At 43.6% G+C, this 12636-nt stretch overlaps 1 protein-coding gene and 1 long non-coding RNA gene across 2 annotated transcripts; both read left to right on the top strand.

The window, feature by feature from the left end:
* Positions 1–1207: 1207 nt before the first annotated feature.
* Positions 1208–9198, top strand: LOC110528893 (transformer-2 protein homolog beta). Its single transcript, XM_036982798.1, has 8 exons — positions 1208–1460; positions 6988–7133; positions 7801–7960; positions 8064–8252; positions 8378–8493; positions 8596–8787; positions 8882–8955; positions 9066–9198. The coding sequence occupies exons 1-8, from the start codon at positions 1428–1430 to the stop codon at positions 9074–9076; spliced, it is 921 nt and encodes a 306-aa protein (XP_036838693.1). The 5' UTR covers positions 1208–1427; the 3' UTR covers positions 9077–9198.
* On the top strand, positions 1467–6371 carry LOC118965266. The gene is made up of 2 exons (XR_005052535.1): positions 1467–1842; positions 6044–6371. It is a non-coding gene; the product is annotated as an uncharacterized LOC118965266 (long non-coding RNA).
* Positions 9199–12636: the final 3438 nt, after the last annotated feature.

Consider the following 12636-nt stretch of genomic DNA (forward strand, 5'->3'; position numbering starts at 1 on the left):
AGAAATCACACTGTAGCTGCAAGCCCAAGAAGAGGAGGATAAACAAAGCTGCCAAAATACAGACACAAACAAAGAATTTGCTCAAATAGCAGCCACAAACAAAGATTTTCCTCAAACCCCATACACAAACAAAGAAGTCTCTCAAATGCCCCCAATAAGGGAAGTGGACATGGAGGCTACTGAAACATGGGACACAGCGGACATTCTGACCTACCAGATTCGGACATCCTATGGACACTTACACACACACACACCAGTGCACAGTACACAAAGACTCCTGTTTCAATATTTTTTTACCAGACGTTTTGCTGAAGAAATGGTTTCTATTTATTTGTTGTGTTTCTTTTGTAAAATTATGTTGGTGAATAATATTTCATAAAACAATGCTAGATTTCAGAACCAAGAGTTGTACATAGATACTGTAGGTCTACATTTGATTTCTATTTAAAAAGTATCTCAAGCAGAGGTTGTTCTCTACTGGTTAAGGCCATGGTCAGTTGTGGTACCTTGGTATCAGTTTTAAATGTATTCAAACGTATTTTCTTAGTTTGACTCCCTGGTAATTGCTACGATTTGGGACTGTTCAAAGTGCCTGCACTAAAGCTGAACATTCAGAAAACCCGAAGAATGTGATTATCAGTTCACTTTACATTATTACATCCTGAACATTGCACTTGTCGTTTAATGAAGGGTCAATCATGTTAATACAGCTGGAAAAACTAACATTTTGTATAAAAACATTGTACATATTTTTGTATAGTTTATCTCTGGATCAACACATTTAGTGCTATCCGGGATCCTTGGGACGTCCCTACCAAAGATTATGAATATACTGATATACGTCTCTCTGCCCTAACAATGTCGTTGTCCACAAAGCGGCACGGTGGGCTGTCTAGCTCCCGCCTTTCTTTGGATTGGTGGAGAGGAGACATCTCATTATTGTAATCCGTTTTTGAGTATTTGATGAGGGTTGTTGATGTCAATCTCGGGTATTCAATGTCGGGACACTCTATGCTACTAGCCTTATAACATGAATATTCATAGCCATATCCGATATAAAGTGTTTTTTCTCAAAGTTGCTGGGCTGTCACGTGGCCTGCTTATACCCGGACACTCGTAGCAACTTAAATGAGCCATTCATTGCCCTCCATACAAAAACTCCTTGTTTGGTGGGCGAAACAAGGAAAAAAACTCCACCTGTTGGAGGGAGACCGTTTTTCCGCCAAATTGGGCCACTCTTCCTATCTGGTTTAGACTTTCCCGTCTACTCATTGTGGTTGTACAAGCGTCACATCCGCTTTTGACTCAGTGAATACGGTTCTAACGAAACGGAGGCGAGTAGCAGTGTTTCGCTTCACTTGATAACATTATTAGCTAACTAAATAAACCAGTTAATTATCTATCATTTAAGTTTCTATCGACGAGAAATGAGCGACAACGAAAAGGATTTTGGCGAGCGGGTGCGTATTATCAACCACGAACTACCGAAGATTTATTCTTGCCCTAAAATGAGCATACTCAACGACGCCATTTTGCCTAGCTAGGCGGCTAACGTTAGTTAGCACGACCATGATGTAGTTAATAGCATTGATTTGCATCGACTGTATGGATTTTGTACCGTTTATATTTTCTAATTTAATGTCCAGTTACTCATTTATGTTAACATTTAATGTCTTTTCAGTGTATTTTGTAATTTAAAGCTAGCATATGTTAGCCCAAGTGGTTTGCAGCTGTTGTAACGTTAGCTAATTCACATCAAGTAACGTTATATTTTGAATTAACGAGTCTACTGAGACTGCTGTCGAGAAACAGTTACCAATGTACATTTACTCATCATTGCAGGTGAATGGAATATATAACTAACTATAGATTAGTAACTAACTAGCGAAGTGGTTTACGGCTAGAATGTTTAACTTCGTCCTCACTTACTGCTGCAGTCACTTAGCTAATTACAGATTGTACGCCAGATAATGTGACATAACAAAAAATGGTGGATAAATGAAGATGGTTCACCCAGGCCGTTTACCATAAGGGGGGGAAAAAGTCAGTGCCGGTCGATTTAACTGGGTGTCTCCCATAGACACCAATAGACTGGTTGGTTGTTTTTGCGACAAAACTGACGCGTGCGCAGCTATGGAGCGAAATAGAAGGGGTTGGCTTAATTTGAAGGCTGGTTTACAGTTGGTCTATCGACATAGCTGCGCACGCGTCATTTTTGTCGAAAAACAACCAATGTCTATCGACATGTATGGAGACAGTTGTTGCAGTGACATCATTAACATCCTATTGTTGTCTGACATCAAACTTGTCATTATGAAAAAGTATAAATGCAAAATAACAGACTGCATGACAGCAATCACATTTTTTAAAAACCTTTATTTAACTAGGCAAGTCAGTTAAGAACAAATTCTTATTTTCAATGACGGCCTAGGAACAGTGGGTTAACTGCCTGTTCAGGGGCAGAACGACAGATTTGTACCTTGTCAGCTCGGGGATATGAACTTGGAACCTTTCGGTTACTAGTCCAACGCTCTAACCACTAGGCTACCCTGCAAGACAATAGCTGCCTGGTGGTCCAAAATAGCATAACTGCTGTATTTTAACACCATTAGACAAATCAAATTTATTTATATAGCCCTTCGTACATCAGCTGTACATATCTGTACATGCTGTACAGAAACCCAGCCTAAAACCCCAAACAGCAAGCAATGCAGGTGTAGAAGCACGGTGGCTCGGAAAAACTCCCTAGAAAGGCCAAAACCTAGGAAGAAACAGAGAGAGGAACCAGGCTATGTGGGTGGCCAGTCCTCTTCTGGCTGTGCCGGGTGGAGATTATAACAGAACATGGCCAAGATGTTTAAATGTTCATAAATGACCAGCATGGTCAAATAATAATAATCACAGGCAGAACAGTTGAAACTGGAGCAGCAGCACGGCCAGGTGGACTGGGGACAGCAAGGAGTCATCATGTCAGGTAGTCCTGAGGCATGGTCCTAGGGCTCAGGTCCTCTGAGAGAGAGAAAGAAAGAGAGAATTAGAGAGAGCACACTTAAATTCACACAGGACACCGGATAGGACAGGAGAAGTACTCCAGATATTACAAACTGACCCTAGCCCCCCCGACACATAAACTACCGCAGCATAAATACTGGAGGCTGAAGGGGTCAGGAGACACTGGCCCCATCTGATGACACCCCCGGACAGGGCCAAACAGGAAGGATATAACCCCAACCACTTTGCCAAAGCACAGCCCCCACACCACTAGAGGGATATCTTCAACCACCAACTTACCATCCTGAGACAAGGCTGAGTATAGCCCACAAAGATCTCTGCCACGGCACTGTCTGGGTTGGGGGGGCGCCAACCCAGACAGGAAGATCACATCAGTGACTCAACCCACTAAAGTGACACACCCCTCCTAGGGACGGTATGAAAGAGCCCAAGTAAGCCAGTGAAAAGAGGGGAACCGGCCAGGCAGAGACAGCAAGGGCGGTTCGTTGCTCCAGAGCCTTTCCGTTTACCTTCAAACTCCTGGGCCAGACTATACTCAATCATAAACCCATCTCTTTAAAAATGTAATGCAGTATATTTCAATCTAGCAAACCAAGCAACTAAAAGTAACTTTCTAAACAATGTTTTTGTTAGTTTCTAGCTTGTTAGCTAGCTAGCTGGCTAGCCAGTTCAAATAATGACCATATCATAGCTGTCAATGTCTTAAATAAAGCACATTTTTATTCATTATTTAGGGTGTACATCCATAATTATTTTATTCAATGTTTATAAAATAGATATGCATTCAATTGAGAATTGCATCAATAGTCCAAACTCTGTTTCTACCATATCATTCACAAGTTAGACTATTTACTCAGGAGAAATTTGAATGATTAAAGTGAATAGAATGTTATGGCCATGGTCAAAAAGTGGTCACTGCTCAATAGAACTCTCTCACTGCGCTGCCTTCAAACGTCAATGGACAAGCTAGCTAGTCGCTGCAGGTTCCTGTGTGATAACATGGGGTTTTCTGAAAGGAAATCTGCGGAATACAAAACTAAATTGGGTCTATATATTTATTAATTTACAAAGCTAAGACTTCATTTTAATATCTACCTTCCCGGAGACAATCTGTGGCAGTTTTCATAGTTATTTCTAAGTATTTCCCATTAAATCACCATGGAAACGTTTTGTCTTTTTATATATATATAGATTTTTTTCCACAAAAGTAGTGCACTGGCCTTTACTAGTACTGTATTAGTGGACCGCTGTAGCAAGGGCAAATTGTATATATTAAAAAAAAAAATATATATATATATATCTTCCCGCTGCTATGCCCACGGAGTATAAATTAAGTGTTTTGACTAGCGACACTTGTCGCATTCAAATTGTCTAAAGACTTGTTGATAGACAAAGTATAAACCAGCCTATAGATTGTTGACAACATCTAAACTATATTTCATCTCCACTGTTTATTGAAAACATAAATATATTTGCACAATGAGCACTTACTTGTCTCTCATGCATCATTACAGTTGTTGGTTAGCTAGGGAATTTTAGCCATATTAGCATAGATGTGACATGAGTCAAAACAAGACATGGTAGCAATAACAACCTACGATTCCCCACATGGCAGCATCTTTTTATTGTTGCTAGCAATCTGACCAATGGCCATCCAGAATCTTAACAACACATGGACTTCTGCCCTATTGGAGCGTGATTTATTTGGACCTTTATTTAACTAGGCAAGCCAGTTAAGAACAAATTCTAATTTTCAATGACGGCATAGGAACAGTGGGTTAACTGCCTTGTTCAGGGGCAGAAAGACAGATTTTTACCTTGTCAGCTCGGGGATTCGATCTTGCAACCTTTCGGGTTACAAGTCCAATGCTTTAACCACTAGGTTACCTGCCGCCCCTGTGCATACAAACCGCCACCGTAGATTTTTCAACTGACCTGTTCTTGGCAGTACTTTTTCCACCGAATCGAGAACGAAGAAAGTATCTTAGAAATGCCAGTTGTGGGTGGTTATACAAAAAACACATATTCAGAAAAATTATAAATCCATGTTTTGTATGGAGTGAGATATGCTTTTAGCATGTGTGTAGTTCTTTGTTTTGGTCGCACTATATAATGCGCTGTCATCTACTTCTACACATGGCCGTGTTGCATAGAAACTACTAGTTTCTGCAAAGATGCTGGGAAATCCTAGATGTGCGCCAGCTAAGCTGGCGAGGAACCATCTTGCACGGTATAGAACATGGATTTATTATCTTTTGAGTTTTTGCTGGTTTTTGTAGAGCTGCCGGCAATTCAAAACAGGCTTTCTAAAGATACTTCTTTGTTCTCGATTCAGGGGAAAAGTATCACAGAGAACAGGTTAGTTGAAAAATCTATGGCGACGGTTTGTATAGGGCCTCTTCAATAGGCCCGGTAATGGACACCAACAATCTTTGGTTATATCACATTATCCGGCGTAAACTCTGTAGCCATTCATTAGCCAGTTATAATGTATCAAGCTCTTCAACATGGCACCACCCATGTGAGAGTACTGTCTCTTTTCTAAAGTTGTTAGTCCTATATTTAGTTGCACTGTAATGGTCCTGCAAAAGCCATTTTTCTTTAAAGTCACACATTAACAAATGTTATACTGAGTGGGGAATTGAAAGGAGTAGCTAATTTACTTTAAACCCTTGCTCAGATGTACCATAGCAGTTCTTCAATCTTGGTCCAAGGGCTTGACGAATCAGATGTGCTAGTACTGGGCTGGAACAAAAGCCTGCACACCTTGTGTGACCCTCGGACTAGGATTAAAGAACACCATGATTTTATAACATTTCTAGTCTTCATTCATCATATTCTGATGTTGTGCATTTCAGAGAAATCAATATACATATTTCCTTAACATTGCTTTGATTTAATGCTTTTCAGGTGAGACAACTTATTTAGTCTGATTTGAGTGTTTACGAGTCTGGTTTTTGCACATTTTGACCTCTGTAGCTCTTATAAAAAAATCAACCCTTTTTATCATCCTTGTCTGTTTTTCGTTAAGGTTGAGTTGGGAAGAAGCAAAATGGCGGAAGAAGTTTCAGATATGAAGTTTGAAGTTGTTAAAGGGCATATTTGATGAAGCTGATGGTGTTGATGCATGCTAATGTAAAATGAAGCTGGCAGAAGCGAGCGGCCACGCTGTCCACTGGTAGAGTGATGTAATGGCAGAAATCAAATGGGAGGAAGGAAGTGGGGGAAGAGGAGAGAAAAATGAAGTCAGAAATGGTGTGAAACGGAAGAAAGAAGAAAAGAGATGGTTGTTTTGAAGTTATGAAGTTAAAGAAGTGATGAAGTTATGAGAAGTGTTCGGGGGTATGGTTAATTCCCTATAGCCTGCTATGTTATTACTACAATCCTATTTCTCTCTCCCTCTCCTTCTGTTTTCTAAAGCAGTGTTTCCCAAGCCATCCCTCAAGGACCCCCAGTCATTACACCTGTTTGTTCTATTCCACCATTGGTATACCTGATTCAACTAAATCTCAAGCTCTGTCTCAAATTGAATCAGGTGTACTAAAACGGAAATGTGCAACAGTGGGGTCCCCTGAGGGATGGCGTGAGAAACACTTCTTAAGCATGCATGCCAACTGTTCCTCCATCTCAGACACATTACCTAGTCCTCAACACGCAAGGTTAAACTCTGCTACGCTGCCTAGAGTGTAAGAGAACAATCCGCTCATCATAGAACTGTGTTAAGATTAACTAGATTAACACCTACTTTAAGCCTATATGATTTCCTTTGGTCGCCTGTAACAGGCAGATCTAGTTACAACAAATACCTGTTGTTAATGAAATGCTATGATTTTTTTTCTCAAACTACTGGAGCTGAAATATAAGAGGGGCCTGTAGCAGGTTTGAGCGAGGTTCCTTCTGTACCTCCTCTCTCTCTATCCTGACTGTTTCTGTTTTTGATTCTGACCTGTATTTATGTGTATCTGGCCCGATCAGGACTCGCGGTCCGCTTCCAGGAGTGTGAGCCCAAGGGGTTCTGGGAAGTCTGCCAGCCGTTCTCCGGCCCATTCCCCAGCCCGCTCCAAAGATGGCTCCAGACACTCCAGGTCTAAGTCCCACTCCCGATCCCGCTCCAAGTCCAGGTAAGAACCCCAGCTCCAAGGAGGTTTTGTGGTGACTCTTTTAGGGGCTGCTGGGTAGCGTAGCGTGTATTTTTGTTCAGGTCCACATAAAGAGCTTGTTTAGATTCTGCTGTGGGCTGATTTCTTTCTTTAGCGGATGGTCGGGGGGCCGGAACATAATTACAAATCATTTGTAGACTGCAAATTGACCGCAAACAGTCCAAACAGATGATACATTTCTATAAGATCACGTATACAGTTGAAGTCAGAAGTTTACATACACTTAGGTTTGAGTCATTAAAACTAATTTTTCAACCACTTCACAAATGTCATGTTAACAAACTATAGTTTTAGCATGTCGGTTAGGACATCTACTTTGTGCATGACACAAGTAATTTTTCCAATAATTGTTTACAGACAGATTATTTAACGTATAATTCATTGTATCACAATTCCAGTGGGTCAGAAGTTCACACACACTAAGTTGACTGTGTCTTTAAACAGCTTGTAAAATTCCAGAAAATGATGGCATGTCTTCAGAAGCTTCTGATAGGCTAATTGGCATCATTTGAGTCAACTGGAGGTGTAACTGTGGATGTATTTCATGGGAAAATCAAATAAAATCAGCCACCAGTTGGAACCCCTGCTTTAAATGTTCTTAACATGTATTTTATTTTATTTTCCTCAGGTCTCGTTCCCACAGGAGCTCCCGCAGGCATTATTCCCGCTCTCGCTCCCGTTCCCACCGCCGCCGTTCCCGTAGCCGTTCCCGAAGCGGGGAATACCGCCGTCGTCGGAGCCACAGCCACTCCCCCATGTCCAACCGCCGCAGGCACATTGGCAACCGGGTACGTATATACACACACACACACACACACACCTCTGGAGACGAGACTCTCTTAGGCAAACCCCACACACAACCCCTATCCTTCTCACAATCCTCCTCTATAGGCCAACCCGGACCCGAACTGCTGCCTGGGTGTGTTTGGTCTGAGCCTGTACACCACAGAGAGAGACCTGAGAGACGTGTTCTCCAAGTACGGCCCCCTGGCTGACGTCAGCATCGTCTACGACCAGCAGTCACGACGCTCCCGCGGCTTCGCCTTCGTCTACTTCGAAGTCCGAGAGGACGCCAATGAGGTAGAAAGGCAGGCAGGGAGGGGTTATTGCAGGGGAAGAACAAAGAAGAATCAGAACTTTTGAGTGAGCATGGAGTGAGCATAAATGTCTTTGTCCCTCTCCTCCACCCTCCCTCTCTGTTTCAGGCTAAGGAGAGGGCTAATGGAATGGAGTTGGATGGGCGGAGGATCAGGGTCGATTTCTCCATCACTAAACGACCACACACTCCCACTCCTGGGATATACATGGGACGACCCACATAGTGAGTGACCGTCTCTCTTAGACTCACGCATCTGGGATGGCCCACGTGATGCACACACACGTTGTACATTCAATGAATCCTCTAACCGTGTGTGTTTTCCAGTGGTGGCGGCGGCGGCAGCAGCAGCAGCGGAGGAGGTGGTGGAGGAGGAGGAGGAGGAAGTGGCGGCCCCAGCTCAAGCTCATCTCGCCGTAGCTCGAAAGATTACGACCGCGGCGGTGACCGTGGTTACGACAGAGGCTACGACCGTGGCTACGATCGCTATGACGACCGAGAGTGCTACAGGTCCTACAGGTGAGACACCTGGCCTGGATCTTATAGTTTAGTGGTTGCTAAGCAGGTCTGTGGCAGTTGGTTGGTGGATGCTTATTGTGTGTTGTCTCTCCAGACGCAGGTCTCCGTCTCCGTACTACAGCCGAGGGGCCTACCGGTCTCGCTCCCGCTCGCGGTCTTACTCCCCACGTAAGTCAACCAGACTTAGCACCGCTTAACATGGTTAACTTGACGGCTAATATTCTAGTGACTCGGTGGTTGGGCCTCAATGTCTAAATGTCTCCCTCCTGTCTCCACAGGCCACTACTGAGCAGAGGGAGAAGAGGAGCAAGATTATACTTTTTGTTAGGGCCAGGGGGGTGGATGTGGGTTTAGGGCCAGGGGGGGTGGATGTGGGTTTAGGGCCAGTGGATGTGGGGTTTAGGGCCAGGGGGGGGGTGGATGTGGGGTTTAGGGCCAGGGGGGGGGGGGTGGATGTGGGGTTTAGGGCCCGGGGGGGGGGTGGATGTGGGGTTTAGGGCCAGGGTGGATGTGGGGTTTAGGGCCAGGGGGGGGTGGATGTGGATGTGGGGTGTAGGGCCGGGGGGGGGGGGGGGGGGATGTGGTGTTTAGGGGGGGGTGGGGGTGGATGTGGGGTTTAGGGCCGAGGGGGGTTTAGGGCCAGGGGGGATGGATGTGGGGTGCATATTTGTGGAAGTTAGGGAAATGGTAAAGGATGTAATTGTGAACTTGATAAACAGTCATTTTTTTTGTTTATTTTAGTTAAATATGTTCAGTTGGTGGATTTCTGTTCTTTCTGTCAATCTTGCAGTTGTGTTGAGAGAAGCTGTTGATTCGTTAATCCAGGGTTCTCCCCAGGATTTTTAAAGACGGTGGTGCTGCTGAGTACAGCGGAACACCTGTAATTCCCATTTCCTGCAATCTTTAGCAAATTTTGGTGGGGTTGTTTTTTTATATAGTGGCGCTGCCAGACCACAAGGTGGCGCAGCGCCCCCTCTTACATTCTTTGGGGAGAACCCTGTTTAATCCATCTGATCTGTATTTTGTATCACCAGGCTCCTTTTTAATGGGTAGATGTGTTGAAGTACAGTGATATTTAGTGCACGATAGGCTCTAGGGGAGAGGGCCCAAGGTAAATGCAGCTCTAGGATCTGATTACCTTACCCCCAATTCTAACCTTAACCTTTAGGTTGATAAAAAAAATCTCACCCTTTATCAGTGGTTAGGGGGTAACTTCTTCCTGCTGTATGTTTGGGAGAAGAGCCAAGAGCTAGAAGCTCTACCCTAGTTCAGTGCTGTGTGTATGGGTGTACCATGATTTTAAGTCTGCAGTATTCCAAGCAATAAAACTGCATCTTTTCAATTTTTTTGTCCGTCAATACTTTCTTCATGTCTCCTGTACTTAGTGTGTTGCAAACTGGTGAACATTCTGTGAGGAATATGTAAGGCTATAGGAATTGGTAAACCTTACTGCTTTTTTGTGTAACGCCTTGAATCCCGGCCTATCTGTTTTCTAGCACAATTATCAGTGGGGTGGAGCTTATGCCTCGATCATACCGACAGATCACACACTCAATCGCTGGTTGAAAACTGTTTTCTGCCCCTCCCAAAATATATAATTTGTAGATAATTGGCCCAAGCCAGGATCAAGCCTGGCCTGTTGAGGAGTGCCAAACTCCATCCTAGCTGGAGGGGTGCTCTCATCTTATCTATGAAGATAGACAGGGTTCTAACTTCTCTTGCTCCACAATGAGAGAGTGCAGGCCAGGCAGCAGGCTGTTAGCCAGCCTGCCAGCTTAGTGGAGTCTGCCACAAGCATGGTCAGTGTGGTCTGTTCAGCTATCCCTATTGAGACTGTCTGTGCCTCGATTTAGGTTGGGCAAAACTAAACATGGAGGTGTTCGCCTTAGCAATCTCACTGGAATAAAGACCTCCATTCCTGTCATTATAGAAAGAGATCGTGATACATCTCAAAATAGGGCTACTTAATGTTAGATCCCTCACTTCCAAGGCAGTTATAGTTAATGAACTAATCAATCATAATCTTGATGTGATTGGCCTGACTGAAACATGATTTAAGCCTGATTCATTTACTGTGTTAAATGAGGCCTCTCCTGGTTACACTAGTGACCATTTCCCCTGTGCATCCCGCAAAGGTGGAGGTGTTGCTGACATTTACAATACCCCCCCCCCCCCCCCCCCCAAAAAAAAATGTTTTTTTTTTACTTCGTTTTCAGCTTTTGAGCTTCTAGTCATGAAATCTATGCAGACTACTCGATCACTTTTTATAGCTACTGTTTACAGGCGTCCTGGGCCGTATACCGCGTTCCTCACTGAGTTCCCTGAATTCCTATCGGACCTTGTAGTCATAGCAGATAATATTCAAATTTTTGGTGACTTTAATTTTCACATGGAAAAGTCCACAGACCCACTCCAAAAGGCTTTCGGAGCCATCATCGACTCAGTGGGTTTTGTCCAACATGTCTCTGGACCTACTCACTGCCACAGTCATACTCTGGACATAGTTTTGTCCCGTGGAATAAATATTGTGGATCTTAATGTTTTTTCTCATAATCCTGGACTATCGGACCACCATTTTATTATATTTGCATTGCAACAAATAATCTGCTCAGACTCCAACCAAGGATCATCAAAAACCGTGCTAGAAATTCTCGGACAACCCAAAGATTCCTAGATGCCCTTCCAGACTCCCTCCACCTAACCACCTAGCTGAGGAACTCAATTTAACCTAGATGAGGTATTCCCAACTGGGGTACGCGTACCCCCAATGCTGTCGAGGGTACGCCAAATAAAAATGTGATTTACATTTTCAAACAGTCCATTTAATATTTTCCAACGGGGCTATACATTTGGGTGAGTTTTTTTTCTCTCGCCTGAGTAGCCTTGTTTCACTGCCAAAAATAAAATTAAACCATCTAGTGTTCAGCGAAATAACACAATGTCAAATACAGGTAGCCTAGTCAAATAATTAACATCCAATCACATTAACCGTTACTCTCACGGGAATTCCACTATGTAGCTACACGTAGCTGCTGCTCATGTTGGTATCTGTACTGATGGCGCAAAAGCCACGACAGGTAGACATAGTCGAGTGGTAACGCACGTGCAAGCAGTTGCTCCCGACGCCACTTTGGGTACACTGCAGCATCCACGGAGAGGCTCTTGCTGCCTGACAGCTTGAAAGATGTTTTGGACACTAGTGTAAATGGTTAACTTTGTTAAAGCAAGGCCCCTGAACTCTTGTGTATTTTCTGCACTGTGCAATGATATGTGCAGCAACCATGTAACGCTTTTACATCTTACAGAAGTGCGCTGGTTATCAAGGGGAGAAGTATTGAACATTTTTTTTTATTGAGAGACTAGTTTAAAGTTTTCACTTGTCTGGCCGCTTGCGTGATGACGAGTTTCTCACACGACTCCTATCTGGGTGATGTTTTTCCTCCCTTGAATGATCTGAATTACAGCAACTTTTCGCAACTATATTCAATGTGCGGGACAAAATTCAGGCTTTGATTAAGAAGTTGGAGCTCTTCTCTGTCTGCATTAACAAGGACAACACACAGGTCTTTCCATCATTGTATGACTTTTTTTTGTGTGTAAATGAACTCAAGCTTACGGACTATGTCAAATGTCATATAGTGAAGCACACGAGTGAGTTGGGTGCGCAATTACGCAGGTACTTTCCCGAAACGGATGACACAAACAACTGGATTCGTTATCCCTTTCATGCCCTGCCTCCAGTCCACTTACCGATATCTGAACAAGAGATGAAGGTTTTACTACTAACCTACAAAGCATTACGTGGGCTTGCTCCTTGACCTATCTTTCCGATTTGGTCCTGCCGTACAT

The sequence above is a fragment of the Oncorhynchus mykiss genome, chromosome 7, assembly GCF_013265735.2.
Source record: "Oncorhynchus mykiss isolate Arlee chromosome 7, USDA_OmykA_1.1, whole genome shotgun sequence".
Taxonomy (NCBI): Eukaryota; Metazoa; Chordata; class Actinopteri; order Salmoniformes; family Salmonidae; genus Oncorhynchus; species Oncorhynchus mykiss.

Coding starts and splice junctions, on each gene's coding strand:
- LOC110528893 (XM_036982798.1), top strand. CDS start 1,428: ATGAGCGACAACGAAAAGGATTTTGGCGAGCGG. Junction 7,134..7,800: donor CGATCCCGCTCCAAGTCCAG/GTAAGAACCCCA, acceptor TATTTTCCTCAG/GTCTCGTTCCCACAGGAGCT. Junction 8,788..8,881: donor GAGTGCTACAGGTCCTACAG/GTGAGACACCTG, acceptor TTGTCTCTCCAG/ACGCAGGTCTCCGTCTCCGT.